At 31.9% G+C, this 15,136-nt stretch overlaps 1 protein-coding gene across 1 annotated transcript in view; it reads left to right on the plus strand.

Annotated features, from left to right (window-relative positions):
* Window positions 1–579: 579 nt before the first annotated feature.
* The window catches only part of LOC127702886 (deoxynucleoside triphosphate triphosphohydrolase SAMHD1-like), a 29,950-nt gene continuing 15,393 nt past the window's right edge, over window positions 580–15,136 (plus strand). The window contains exons 1-6 of the mRNA XM_052207191.1: window positions 580–588; window positions 4,606–4,766; window positions 7,102–7,140; window positions 7,276–7,346; window positions 8,728–8,810; window positions 10,836–10,961. Coding sequence (XP_052063151.1) covers window positions 580–588; window positions 4,606–4,766; window positions 7,102–7,140; window positions 7,276–7,346; window positions 8,728–8,810; window positions 10,836–10,961 — 489 coding nt within the window. The remainder of the gene's footprint in view (window positions 589–4,605; window positions 4,767–7,101; window positions 7,141–7,275; window positions 7,347–8,727; window positions 8,811–10,835; window positions 10,962–15,136) is intronic.

Here is a 15,136-nt window from a genome sequence, read left to right on the forward strand (position 1 = left end):
GTTAACAGTTTGTAAATATAATATCAAAGGTGTAATACAGTTCACCAGCACTGTTCAATGATAAATTTTTAACCACCAAGTAACTGTTTAAACCCTACAGATTATAATCGTCATAGTAAATAACTGTGTCCTGAGATAATAAATTTAATGTCCAATTCTTATGGCAATAACACAGATTAATATATGATACTGGAATAGTTCTGTTTTCTGTGTGTCTCTATATCAATTGCCCAAAACAGAAAGATAATAATTCTGATAAATCTTAAAAGTTCAAATATGCTGTAAATAATATACTTCTAGTAGCCAGTACTTCGGTACTGGCATGAACATTCGGATATTGTTTTATTAAAATTTGCTGTTACAAAATTTTGAAAATTACTTGAAATTAAGGAATATATCTCCCTTATGCGAAACTCTGAGTCCTTATTTGACTTTGGCTATACTTTTATCTTTTTTGGTTTTAGCAGCTCTTCTTTTTTTGTATAATTCTCGAATATCACTGAAATGACATTGATTGTCGAAGTATTTTTTTTTTTTTCAGTAGATGGTATGTGGTTCAGTAAATAAGGAAGAATCAATATGGCAAAGGTAAATTTATATTAGTTTATAGAACAATAAAATGAATATAACCTCACTAATGAATATTACTAAGTTGCATAATCCATTTCAAAAATGACTATAATCTGTCCTCTAGTAAATGGAAGAATTCCGTGGCCAGGTTTACTCGTGTAACGGTATGAGTATGGTACGGATTTTTAAATCTAAAATATTTATTGGAACATTATTATTAAAATACTTTCATACATTTCAAAGGAGACATTTTTTTTTACTTTCATTAATGAACATCTCCAGAATAAACACTGCAAAATGATGCATGGATGTATTTGATTTTAGAAATGATAAAGACTTTGTCATGAACTATATTCTTTGAAAAAAGTTATTAAGTAAAAATTGCTAGTATGCTTGATGTTTAAATTGGTAACACCTGTGTTGCAGTCAAAAAATAAGTTGATTATAAATCTATCGATTTACTAAGGTATTAATTTGAAAATCGGTGCAACTTTCGTCACACGTACATGACTTCTACTAAAATGAGTTTACTGTGCATTTTGCTGTGTGTGTTTGTTTATTCCACATTGGGGTATAGGGGGAGGGTTGAGTTCTCACAAAACATGTTTAACCCCACTGAATTGTTGCGCCTGTCCCGATTTAGGAACCGCTAGCCTTTGTTACTCTTGTACTGGCATGAAAATACGGATATTGTTTTATTTTAATTTGTTGTTGTTAAATTTCGACATCTTTGGAAATTGAGAAAAGTGTTTCCCTCATGTATGGCTCTGTACGGGTTTGGCTTTACTTCTCGTCCTATTTGGTCTAATCACCCCTTCAATGTTTGTTTTGGGTTTTGGAATTTGAAATATTTTGGCCTCGAGCATCACCAAAGAAAGATTAATTGTTGACATGCGCTTCCATCTGATACAGTCAAATGGATACCGTTAACGTAATTACGACATCACAGTTATTGCAATGGTGTGGATGCTTGTTGAAAAAGCGCAGAAGTCTTACTTTATATCTTTTTCTTCTCAATTTCAGTTTTATATGAATTAACCAATATACACATAATATTATGATTATCTCGTTAGTGTTTATTAAATATATTTGATTGATCACAGCATGGGGATATTCTATCATCATGTAGGGTGAACGTCAAAATGAAAGCAACCCAACGTTACTAAAAATCTCGTTAAAATACTTGTATCTTTGTACATCCCATATTGCATTAGTTGGATTGTATTGCTTTGTTGATAATAAAGGCTTTTTATCATAAAACGTTGAAAAAATGTTACAATATCTCAAGGTGGTATAGGAGTCTTCCGCCATATTGGATTGTAAAATTGAACATCACAATAGGTCCAGATTTTGAATTAAGTCAGCAAATTTAGACGCAGGAATGTAGTTTTCTTATAAGCATCATCATTTGAAGGATTTGAAGGAACGAATCTATGTGATTTTAAAATTAGTCAGTAGATTAAGAGAACATCTTTAAAACCAAATTTTAACTGACAGACGACAGACGATGCCGGAGGCCAAGTGATTGTAACAGCTAACGTCGCTCTTTGGACCACGTGGGCTTTAACCAAGGCATAAGTTTTTTTTTTGTCCTGCGTCTAAAATATGACTGTGTAAATGGAAACAATTCTTATATTATGAGACTTGTTCTGGAAAGACGTCGGAACTTGATAGTTATCAGTAGTGATTATTACAAAGAATACCAGGAATAAAACTAGTTAAACAACGTTCATAAACCTCAGAGTACCAATTAGGAATATTTTTATATTAGTTCTATAATATTACTACTGCTGACAGAAAATGGCATTCAAACATGCATTCAAAATGTATTTGAAAATAAACACGAAGAACGTGTATGCCAGTTAGACGAAATGTTAGACAGCCTGTCTATTTTTGACAGTTTTTTTTTTTAAAGTTTTATAAAAATACTATAAAAGCTAATTACTTTAACCAGCTTCGTGTGTTGTCTTGTTGTAATTTTACATGTTTTGGGTATCTGAATATCACCAATTTTAACGTTTGCCTTGAGATGATATCAACAAAATTATCGACTTTTGTATGACACCATATTTGTTCAGTTTTTGTGGAATATCATTTCAATAGAAAGACGGAATTCCAAAGATCCTAATTGTTGAACCTTATAAGCCGACTTTCTTTCATACTCATATGAAGCAGAATGCATACAGGACTCTCTGAAAGGCAAAAGAAAATGCATTTTTCAACGTTCATGAATTTCCCTTTTAGATATACAGAATTTCACTCAATAACCTAGTGAACTTGATATTAATTATGTTACCGAATCTAGAAGGTCTGCAGTGTATCTTGCTATATTCTTTGATATTTACACATATAAACGACTGCAAGCTAAAATCTATGACAAATGATATAAATTCAACTTTCCAATTGTCATTTTCCATTTCTCAGCAGTAACGTTTTAACATACATTCGGTTTCATCATATTACGGATACATTTCCTAATTATTACGTTACGCTCATGCAGGTATACTCAATACGGACTTTATTAACAGAGGTGAGCTTCTGACCCAGATTTTAGTAAATTTTACTTTATTTACCTCATGAACTCTACAATACATATTCAGCAAATATCTTACCTTTGATTGACTTTCTTTGTTTACAAAATACTTCCCAAAAGAACCAGAACATCTAGTTTGTTTTATAAATTCTAACAAGTTGCAAGCTCGCAAAGTATATCGTATTTCATCTTCTAATATGTTACTCCTAAAATGCTTAAGATATTTAAACTCTTGGCTTTTTGTGGGTTTACAGGTTATCCTGTCTAAACAAAGATCAGAAAATGATTACCTCTTTTAATTATTTGCAATGACTGTGATGACCAATTTCCCATATAAAATTTTAATTTAACAGGATAGGTTTATGGATTTAGATATTAATTAAGATTTGATTACTTTTGTATATTTACAATGAATACAATAAAAATCATTGATTTGTAGAAAAATGTTACTTTTTATGTACTGTCATAGCTTCCCATTGATGTCTTCCTTTCTATGTATCTCAAATAAAACGACAGCTTCAATCAAAAGAAGTCCGGTGTTTTGAAAATGTTTAACAAAAATACCGAGCTCCAAGGAAATTCAAAAAGGTAAAATCCTTAAAACTGACAAAACCAAGCGTTATCAACAACCAAAACGAGTGAAAAACAACCATCATATTCCTGATTTTGTACAGACATTTTCCGAAGAAAATTGTGGATTAAACTTGGACGTATAACTAGCTAAACCTCCCACTTGTATCGCAGTTGTTTATATTTCCGTTAACGTTCTATTTACATTATTGAGCGAGCAACACAAACAGATATAATAGGTAAATGTGACAAAAATGTGTATCCAGTATCCAAAACTGTCCATTAATACATACCCATTATTGGATAAACACATACTTCCGAAGTAAAGTAGCAGCCGTACGGTTGCCTATAATTGCTAGCATCCACTTTACTTGAACTGTGGTGGATAGCGATTCATTGCCAATCATACAACATCTCATGATTTTTATAAAGCAGATGGTAGATGAAAGCGTTTTAAATTAAAGTTATAATTAAAATACTTCCTGCAAATCGAATGAAAACTAAGAGCCAACCAACTTTTCTCGTTTAATAAATAACAATAGGTGTAAATTCACAGAACAATTTTATTATAAATTTAAAGAATAATGAGTTACCCCCCTCCCCCTTATATGTGTTTTTGTTTTCTCTTATTGAAGTGAAAGTTTCTCTTATTTGTTAATAATGATTTGACGAAACGATATAGAAATTTAGACGTTGTCTTGTAAATAAACTTCATACATTAAAATTTGCAAAAAAAATATATAACAAGTATCTGAGATCCACAATAACAGCTGTGATTCTCAGTACTCCTAAATACATGTACCTTACTCAGGTGTTATGTTTTGGTTTTGTTGTTCAATGATTCATTTGAAGAATACAAGGAACAATGAAATTTCTATAGAATGTTGATGTATTTTATAACATGTAGAATGTATGTTTTTTTCTCTGTTCAGATACTGAATGATTCGATACATGGTATAATTACGTTACATCCATTGTTATTTAAAATAATTGATACGCCACAGTTCCAGAGATTGAGGAACATTAAGCAACTTGGTGGGTGTTACTTTGTCTATCCTGGTGCGTCACATAACCGATTTGAACATAGCATTGGGTAAGTATCTTGATAGATCTGTAAATAAAATAATGACGTCGTCATTGGAAATGGAGTTTTTGTCATTTTAGTAAAAGAATTGTAAAGAATTGTAATACAATCTTCAATATCTCAAAGAAACTTCGATTCAATTTAAGGGGCATTAGTCAAATTCATGTTCACAGATTTGACTCAGATTCTCATATTTGATTTATAACATACTAAAACGTATATCCAAATTATAAAAAGTCTTAAATATACAATTAACAATGCAAAGACTCGATAATAATGTATCAAAATTTCATGTGCATTTTAGTCTAGACACCATCTAATTAACGATCGAGCTGACCTCCGAAGAATGCCGACGGTCATATAACCCGATATAAACATAGATATAGATATAAATAGACAGCGAATACGTGCAATTGGGTTTTTGAAGGTCTATTTGATGTCATATCATAGGTTTATAATATGTTAATCATCGTTTTTACCTGTGTAAGAACAAGTTTTTATGGAACGAATCAGTCAATGAAATTGTTAAACCTAGTTTCTCTTTCAATGTTCACATTCTTTTTCTTTTAAAACTAAACACGCCTAGTGCATGCGTGACCCATCTCCAGCTAAGGAGTTGAATTGGAGGTCACAAGAATACAGATTCAATGTGGTCGAATTATTATCTTGCAAGTGAATAATTTATCAGCGATGTTTCTTAGCTTATTTTGACCAAATTGAACCAAACTGGCTGCAAAAAGCGAATTATTATTTCACTAGTTCACTTTCATTAAGGTTTGAACAAAAAGCAATCATATTTTTGTTTGTATATCTCGTAGCTATGCCCCTTTAAGAACGCAAGGCGCGCTTTCGTCTCCACAAGGGTCATTTTTGGCGCTCAAATCGTAACAGATGGAAGCCTTTTTACTTTTTGAGTCGAGCGTCTCTGATAAGTCTTTTGTAGACAAAACGCGCGTCTGGGATACACAATCTTAAGCCTGGTATATTTGATACGTTGTTTTACAACCACTGTGTTGATCTCACTGCTGGTGGAGGTTTCATCCCCGAGGGTGTAATCAGCCTAGTAGTCAGCACTTGCATGTGTTGACATGAATAATCATTGATATGGTCATTGTGGTGTTGATACATTCCTGTGACGCGCAGTTTATACTTCGTTTGTGGTGTCCTGGTGTACTGTCGTGAATTCATGGGAGTTGTCCGTTGTTATTCTGCGGTTTACATGTTGTAATGCACTATTATATTATTTATTTAATCCTGAGTGTTCTTGCGTTTATTTGTCCTGTTTTCGAATTCCTGTCACGTAGTGTTGTCATTTTAACGGTATTTTAACATTGCCATATCAGCGGGAGGTTTGGCCAGCCATAAAACCAGGTTCAACCCACCAATTTTTTTCTTAAATTGTCCTGTTCCAAGTCAGGAATATGGCAGTTGTTATCTAATAGTCCGTTCCTATGTATGTTGGCGTTTGTTTTTGTTGCTGTTCAGTGTTTCTGTTGTTCCGTTGTTTTCCTCTTATAGTTGATGTGTTTCCTTCGGTTTTAGTTTGTAACCCGGATTTGTTTTCTCTTAATCGATTTATGACTATTGAACAGCGGTATACTACTGTTGCTTATATTTATAAATTAACTGTTTACAAAACTTGAATTGTTCGAATAGCTTAGGATGGTCTACACCAGGAATAGATAACCTTAGCTGTATTTCACAAAACTTTTGGAATTATTTTAGGTCCTCAAAACTTCGTACTTTATTTGTCCGTTTAATCTCGAGCGTCAATGAAGATTCTTTTGTAGATGAAACGCGCGTCTGACATACAAAATCGTAAGCTTGGTATCTTCAATGAGTTTTTTTTCAATAATGAAATTAAAATGCACGGTAAACAAAAGAAAGGAGCCAAATCTGGCTGAGAACCCTCTTCATAATCTTTGTATACAACTAAAATAAATTAAAACTAAATTATGATTTATTATCACAGGATTATGTTGATATGTGTTTTTGACAAGTAGTGTATAATACCAGACACTTTGGCCTATAAGTCACTTTAAATATTAATGCCAATAGTACGAAGAACAAAAAAACAAAGAAACAATTTCAAAAACTTTTATATAAAAAGTGTTGCTTTTTATGCTGAAAGCATGCGATAGATATTTATCAGTTTTTTCTCTAATGTTTACATAGTAAATATGAAAATTGTATGCATTATGTTCTAACTAGTTAATATGCAGTTTACATTTTAAATGCATTTTTGTTATGATACGATGAGGTTATGTTGCTTGTTTATCTGTACTAGCGGTCAAAAGTAGTTTCCTACATGATTTTATATTAAGATATATATATCCTTATGTAGAACATGTTACTTAGCAAGCAAATTAGCAAATCAGTTACAGTTAAAACTGAGAGAAGATATCATAAAAATGAAAAATAAAAACAAAGAATATGCAGAGAGATTGGAAAAAGCTGAAATGTCTGAAAAAGAAGATATCAACAAAATGATAAAAGACAACAAAGAATATGCAGATAGATTGGAAAAAGCTAAAATGTCAAATAAAGATAAATTATGTATCGAGATAGCTGCCCTATGTCATGATTTAGGTATGTTTATTCATTTTGAATTATATCATAAGGAGAGTACAAAGGCTGTAAAAAAAGAGAAAAACATTTTGTTTACTTCTTCAAAGGCAACATTTGGGACTAGGCAGATATTTCAATTACTGTTGAATTAACATTTTGGAAATAAAAACTTACAGTGGAACATAATATAACTTGGTTTAAACATATGCAATAGAAAGCAAGTTGTAACATATCTTCAATTAGAATGAAGGAGACGAGCCAATTGAAATTTATTAACTGCAATCTATCGAAATCACTCGACTTAAATAGAAGCATAGAACTTACAGTGGAAATTGAATGCAAAAAATAAAATGCGATATGAAGCAACACTGAATGTAGTCTTTAATCAAAATCTAAAAATCATCCCTGATAATATGGCAATGAAGGAACCACTGAATTACTTACACTTTGCATATGAACAAAGAAACTGCAATACGGGACATACAATCACATGATGCTAGTGTGTATATCTTAAAAATAACTATGCTACCTGGACAAGTTTGAACTTCACTTGCGTTTTTAACCACTACTTAAATAATACCGAACGTAGTCAACCTGGAAAGTAAATATATGTTTTGCTTTGGAATTGATATGAAATTGCTTTTCCACGAGCTTAACTTTAATTCATATTTTGATTCTACTGGTTTTACCACCATGTTTGCTTGCTTCGAAATCTGTCTTAAATATTCTACTCACTCCGGTATGCTGCCTGTATATTCAACTACTAACCACTCTACAATTATCTTGTCACCTTAGTCATCTTAATCATGAACAAAATAATGGGTTTAAGAATAGTGACGACCAAACATATCAAAACTATAATAGATAGATGTAACATTATAAGGTCACTTTAATATTAAGACCTTGTTGAAAAATATTCCATATCAACTTCACAAATAATGCATGATGGTCTTGAAGTATATATTCTAGGTACTGACGTTGTTTATCATCTTATTTACGTGTTATAGTGTTCTTTTTATTTGTCTTTGGTAAATTATTTACCTTTACTGTTTAGTCCATTTTTGGTAATATCCTTTTAGCGTGGCTCGGTATCTATACTATCGCTATTGTGTTATTGGGATATGGTCATTTTTTGTATTCTTGTCTGCGATTTTGTTTTTCTTTGTTGAAATAGTTATTTGTTTATGCGACAGTTGTACCTCTATCTTTGACATTTTTTTCCAATTCTGTCTGTTTGTTTTGTTTACACATTGTTGTCAATATAATGGAATTTTATACGACTGCCATACAAGTGAGAATTTTAACTAGCTATAAAACCATTTTCTTCATTCGTTTGATGGGTTTGAACGTTTGATTTTGCAATTTGATAAAGGATTTTCCGTTTTGAATTTTTTTTATCAAGGGCATGGACCATATTCACATTTGTTTGACCGGATGTTTCCCGAGGCAATGAAAAAGAAAGATAAGAATTTTGAGCCGTGGCAGGTATGTATTATGAATGTCAATTTCAACAAAAAGAAAAGTATTGAAACACCTTTATGTTGACACGATTTACTTTGATGAAACATGTTATCTAATTTATAACAACTAAATTTTTGTTATAAACTAAATATATAATTAATACTAAAATTTTAAAACATCCTTCAGTTCAGCTAAAATTTTAAACGAGAAATTAAGTGATGTAAGTTTTGTTATATTTACATCAATTATATGTTTTTACTTTCTTTTGAAAGAAAACTAGATATGTAAATTAAGGTGACAGTATCTTATCGATGTTCATAGTTATTAAATTGATAAAGAAGAGAAAAATCTAAAGTTATAAATAAAAAGAGAGGTATCGCATGAACTGCCACAGAACCGAGACCGGGCCTCTTGATTGACTTGATAAGTTTCTTTCTTGTATATTATTGAATTAAAGAACAAGTGGGGTTCAGGTCAACGAGAGAGCAATCCTACGGCAAAAACTACCAAAGACATGTTGATGGCAAAATACATTCTTCAAAAATAGATTGATTGCTGTTATTGTGTCATAAAATCAAACATTTCATGCATATATATCGGACGAGAAAAAATAACAATAAATAAAAGTGATGAGCTATGTGACGTAAGTCGACTCGAATGAGGGTGAAAACATTCTTGCGAAATTACTGTAAATTGTCATGCAATTAAGAATGTAATGTTACAAGGAAATATACTAGGAGTTTGTTAGACAATCAATACCGGACATGTTATTCACATGTCCTTAATCAAACTTTCACTTCCGGAGCACCTGAGATCAGCCCGGTGTCCATTACGTGATTACAATATCGTCCCAAGTCAGTTGTGAATAAATTAAACAAGAAGAATCAAAGAATTGACATCAACACCAAATTATTCAAAGAAGAAAAACATTGAGTTATGAAATTAGAGAACAGCTGATAAGGTTCCTGACAAGGAACAGGAACACGTGGCAGGGTTAAACTTGTCAGTGCATATCGAACATATTAAGATACCGGTTTACTATTTTCTCACGTTAAATATATTAGACAGGTTGATTGAAGTAACTGCTGATTAACGTTCAGAGAGAACTATTTAAGGCATATTTAGGACGAGAAAATAATTAACAATAAATCAAAGAAAAACGCTAAGTAAAATGGGTCAAATCGAATGAAGAGTGGAAAATCTGGACTATCCTAGCTAGCTTACTCGACAAAAACGTTCATATAGTGACTCGCAGCTCATGACAAAAATTAAAGCCAAGTTATTTTTTATATATATTGTTTTTTATGAAATAGCTTATGCAAATAGTATAGCATGCATATCCGTCCAAAACCTTTGCGTATGGATAATATGAATTTACATCTTGTGTGCACTTTTAAGCACTGTGTATACACTATACAATAAAACGCCTTTGTTAACCTTTCTCAAATAAGTAATTTCGTGAGATAATTTAGATTTTGAAATTGAATGATCTGTAAAAGAGAGGAAAAGGATACCAAAGGGACATTCAATAATTGATTAATTGCAAAATGTCAAACATACACGTAACATGAATTTGAAAACGTCCAATATAGGTTGTAACAGCAAAAGTATATATTTTTTTGCATCGACTTATTTTACATGTTACAAAATAATATTCGAAATAATTAGCTCACAAAGAAACTAACTGAGCAAACGTTTAAGTTCAACAACCCTTATTCAGCGTAAAGAGAGTTGAACAAAAATATTAGCAAATCTATATCTTTCTTATGACACAAAAATACAACTAACATTTACATGTATGCATATCTTTACAAGAGATCAAGAAGCATGGTGGTTTTAGAGGAAAGGCATTTACGATAAGTATTTTCTTCAATTTTAATTGGGTTACTTGAGTATTAGTTTTTGCTAAAAAAAAAAATAGCAAATATTGATATTGTTATTAGTGTTATTGCTACGTTTTTCTAAGTAGTCTAAGAGCTACAGGTTCAGTGTACATTCTGTTATAATGTTGCAACAATAAAACGTGTGTTAATATTTTGCTTCTTGTAGCACGAAGAAGTTTCTAGAAAAATGTTTGACCATATGATTGAAAGCAATGAAAGTCTTAAGGGAGAATTCGATAAAGAATTCACAGAAGTTCATTTGAAAATGATCAAAGACCTGATTGACGGCGAGGTAATGTGCATTTAAACAATTTCTGCAAGTTTTTGGTAAGAAGAATTGTCCATTGGAAACTCAATAGCAGTATACAAAAAGATGAAGACTTTAGTGAAGTAATTCTGAAAATAATAAAAAATAAATTAAAATTAAAGAACCTTAGTGAGCACGCTCACATACCCCACGTCCCCACATTGTCATTGGAGAAAATAAATAAGTGTAACAAAAAAAAATTGTATAAGAAAAATATGCACATCTACATAGTATGTCCTTCTTATCTACAAAATTTCATGAAATTGTGTTGTGTGGTTTCAGAAGAGTGGAGATTACAAACTGTTGCAGAAGTACATTGAAGCAAATAAGATCAAAGGGGCGTAACTCCTAGAAAAAAAAATGAATCGTAATTTCCTGTCGATATGCACATCTACGTAGTGTGTTCTTATTATCTACAAAGTTTCATGAAATTCTGTTGTGTGGTTACAGAGGAGTTGAGATGACAAACTGTTGAAGTAGTACCTTAAAGCAAATCAGTTCAAAGGGGTGTGACTCCTAGAAAAAAAATTGAATCGTAATTTCCTGTCGACATGCACATCTACATAGTATGTCCTTATTATCTTAAAAGGTTTCATGAAATTCTGTTGTGTAGTTTCAGATGAGTTGTGATGACAAACTGTTGCAGAAGTACATTAGAGTAAATAAGTTCAAAGGGGCGTAACTCCTAGAAAAAAAATTTAATCGTAATTTCCTGTCGATATGCACATCTACATAGTATGTCCTTATTATCTAAAAAGGTTTCATGAAATTATGTTGTGTGGTTTCAGAGGAGTTGCGATGACAAACTGTTGCAGTAGTACATTGAAGCAAATAAGTTCAAAGGGGCGTAACTCCTAGAAAAAAAATTGAATCGTAATTTCCTGTCGATATGCACAACTACATAATATGTCCTTTTTATCTAAAAAGGTTTCGTGAAATTCTGTTGTGTGGTTTGAGAGGAGTTTCGATGACAAGAAACAGGGCTGACGGACGGACGGACTGACGGACAGACTGACGGACGGATTGACGGACGGACTGACGGACAGACGGGTCAAAAACATTATACCCTCCGCAACTTCGTTGCGTGGGGTATAATAAAGCAAAGATAAATCATGAGTTTGACATTATGTAGGATAATTTCAAAATTGAAGTTATAGACCAGACAATTAGCTATTGCAAATCAAAAGCTCAATTTTAAAAAAGACCAAATAAATAAGTTGGAAAAAGTTTAACTCAATTAAATAGTTTTCTAGACACATGCAATGAAAAAAATTATGGTTTGTTACAGATTGTAGAAAATATAGAAAACGAATTATGCAAAATAATTAGTTAACTGTAATTTTGTTGTGGGGATGTATAAATATCCTGCCACGTCCGGTCTGTGTTTTCGTTGCACGTTTTTCTGCTTTGTATCGATCTGATGAGTTAAACCCTTTTCAACTGATTTTTATAGTGTGTTCATATGTTGTTCTGTTACGCCACTGTCCTAGGTTAGGGAAGGATTGGTCATCCGCAAACATGTTTAATCCCGCCACATTCCGTATGTGCCTGTCCCAAGTCAGGAGCCTGTAATTCAGTTGTTGCTGTATATCATATTTGATTTTTGTTCATTGTTTTGTACATGAATCAGGCCGTTAGTTTTCTCGTTTGAATTGTTTTACATTTGTCATGTCGGAGCATTTCATAGCTTACTATGCGATATGGATTTTGCTCATTGTTGAAGCCGTACGGTGACCTAAAGTTAACTTCTATGTCATTGGGTCTCTGGTGGAATTGTTTTTATTTACATCATACCACATCATTATATGTTTATACCTATAATGAGAAAACTAAAGGTAACCAAATTAGGACACGGGCAAAATTCTGTAAGAAGGGGAAAAAATCAGTATATTTCCTTGGGATGGAAAAATTAAGACAGAGTAGAAGAACAATAATTCAGCTGTATGGAATGGAAAAGTTACAAAAGATCAAGAAAAGATATTAAAATTAGAAGTAGATTTTTATAAAAAAAATTGTACTCCACAAGAAACCCTGACATAACAGAAACAGGAACGTATTTATATTCGCTCAAGGAATTTTAGAAATTGAACGATGTTGAAAGCAACACCTGAGAAGGGAAAATAACTCATGTTTAATGTACGGAAGCAATTTTTTAAAAAGAATTTTAATAAGGCTCCCCTGATGGATTAAATGTAGAATTCTACAGAAAATGTTTGGATGAATATTAACTTTTGTAGTGGCCCCAACATGAAAAATATTAAACAATTCAATTGAGAAAACTAACGGCCTAATCTATAACAAAACAATTTACGAAAAACAACTATGACAGACAAGAACCAACAACAACAACTGAACTACAGGCTTCTGACTTGGGACAGGCACATAAAGAATGTGACGGGGCTAAACATGTTTGTGAGCGCTCAACCGTCCCCCTAACCTGGGACAGTGGTGTAACAGCACAACATAAGAACAAACTATCAAAATCAGTTGCAAAAGACTTAACTCATCAGATCGATACAAACAAAAACATCAAACAAAAACACAGACAGGACGTGGCAGGGTATATATCCATCCCTCGTCCCTAACAACAAAAAAGACACTAAGTACAGATTTGAGAGTACTCGCAGTTACTGACAGCTAGTTCAAAGCCAATAACAACTAATAAAAGAAATCATGTATCTAAGACTTAAATATCAACCAGTACACATCCAACATCCAATGGATTTAGTATAAAGACGTCATTAACAGTCAGAGTAAAACATGATCTTGTGCAATTTCAAAATATAGGTATCGACAGATTGTAGTTCGTGGAAGTACAGATGTGTAATATTTAGTATGGCTATAATTTACTGATAACAAAATCAATATTTATAACAATAAAAACAATATTCAAAGATTTAATTACAGTGTTGAATACGTAAACTTTTAGAATATTGAATTCTTCGTTTATTAGGCATGCAAAAAAATATCTAAATATGCTTTTTAGCTTATATGTATGTTGGCTTTTTTGTTTTTGTTGCAAGTTAGTGTTTCTGTTGTTCCGTTGTTTTCCTCTTAAAGTTGATGTGTTTTCTCCGGTTTTAGTTTGTAACCCTGATTTCTTTTCTTTTAATCGATTTATGACTTGTGAACAGCGGTATACTAATGTTGCCCTTATATATTATATATGATTGCATGCAACTTTAATTACGTGTTATAGTGTTCTTTGTATTTACAAATATATTTATAATCTTTACTGTTTAGTCCATTTTTGGTAATATCCTTTTGGTTTTGTGTTATTGTGCTATGGTAATTTTTTGTATTCTGATCTTTCATTTTTGCTTATGTGTTTTGTCTATAGAGTGTCTATATGCAATTTTGTTTTTCGTCGTTGAAAAAGTTATTTGTTTTTACAGTGAAATAAGATTATAACACAATATTGACTGCTGTATCCCTTTTTTCTTTCTATGCAACAAAACTCCAGACGTTAAATGTGAATAAATCAAAAACTGTTATATGATGAAGTAAGGGTTGAGTTTTACCGTGTAGAATATCGACAGAAATAAAAAATTAACATTATTAATATTCCATCTGAAATATGATTCATTGACAGAAGATTGAAACAATTAACAAATTATTTAGTTTTACATGATGTAAATGTGCCATTGACTTTTTCAGGTAATGAAAGGCAATCCACGACAGTACATGTATGAGGTGAGAGTTAGGATTTTACTTTTACTTTATTTCCTAATAAGAGTTTTAAAAAAGCCAAAGAATATGTTTTCTTAGATGTATTTGGCAAAAGTCACAATGGAAAATAGAACACAATCGATCAGACAACTAATTGGTATTATCTTCTACCGCAAACACAAGTCGCTTGTGAGTTGAGAAATCAACATTGATCAAGGATTGTAATTATGTTAAACTGCTAATGTTATGATACCGTGTCATAAAATCTGCAGTCGGTTTCCATAAAATGTCTTTATCCTAACCAAAGAGTAGCTTAATACGTACTGTAACTTTTCTAATATATCTATCCATTTTAATGCCACACAACTGCGTTTTTATGGTATGGTAAATCAATTATGATAAATATTATTTTGCTGTTGTCAAGAAACCACAGACATAATAGACGTCAAAACCTAAATGCAAGTGTAACTGAAACGTTTTGGAAATTTAAG

The sequence above is a fragment of the Mytilus californianus genome, unplaced genomic scaffold, assembly GCF_021869535.1.
Source record: "Mytilus californianus isolate M0D057914Y unplaced genomic scaffold, xbMytCali1.0.p SCAF_5, whole genome shotgun sequence".
In the NCBI taxonomy this organism is placed as follows: Eukaryota; Metazoa; Mollusca; class Bivalvia; order Mytilida; family Mytilidae; genus Mytilus; species Mytilus californianus.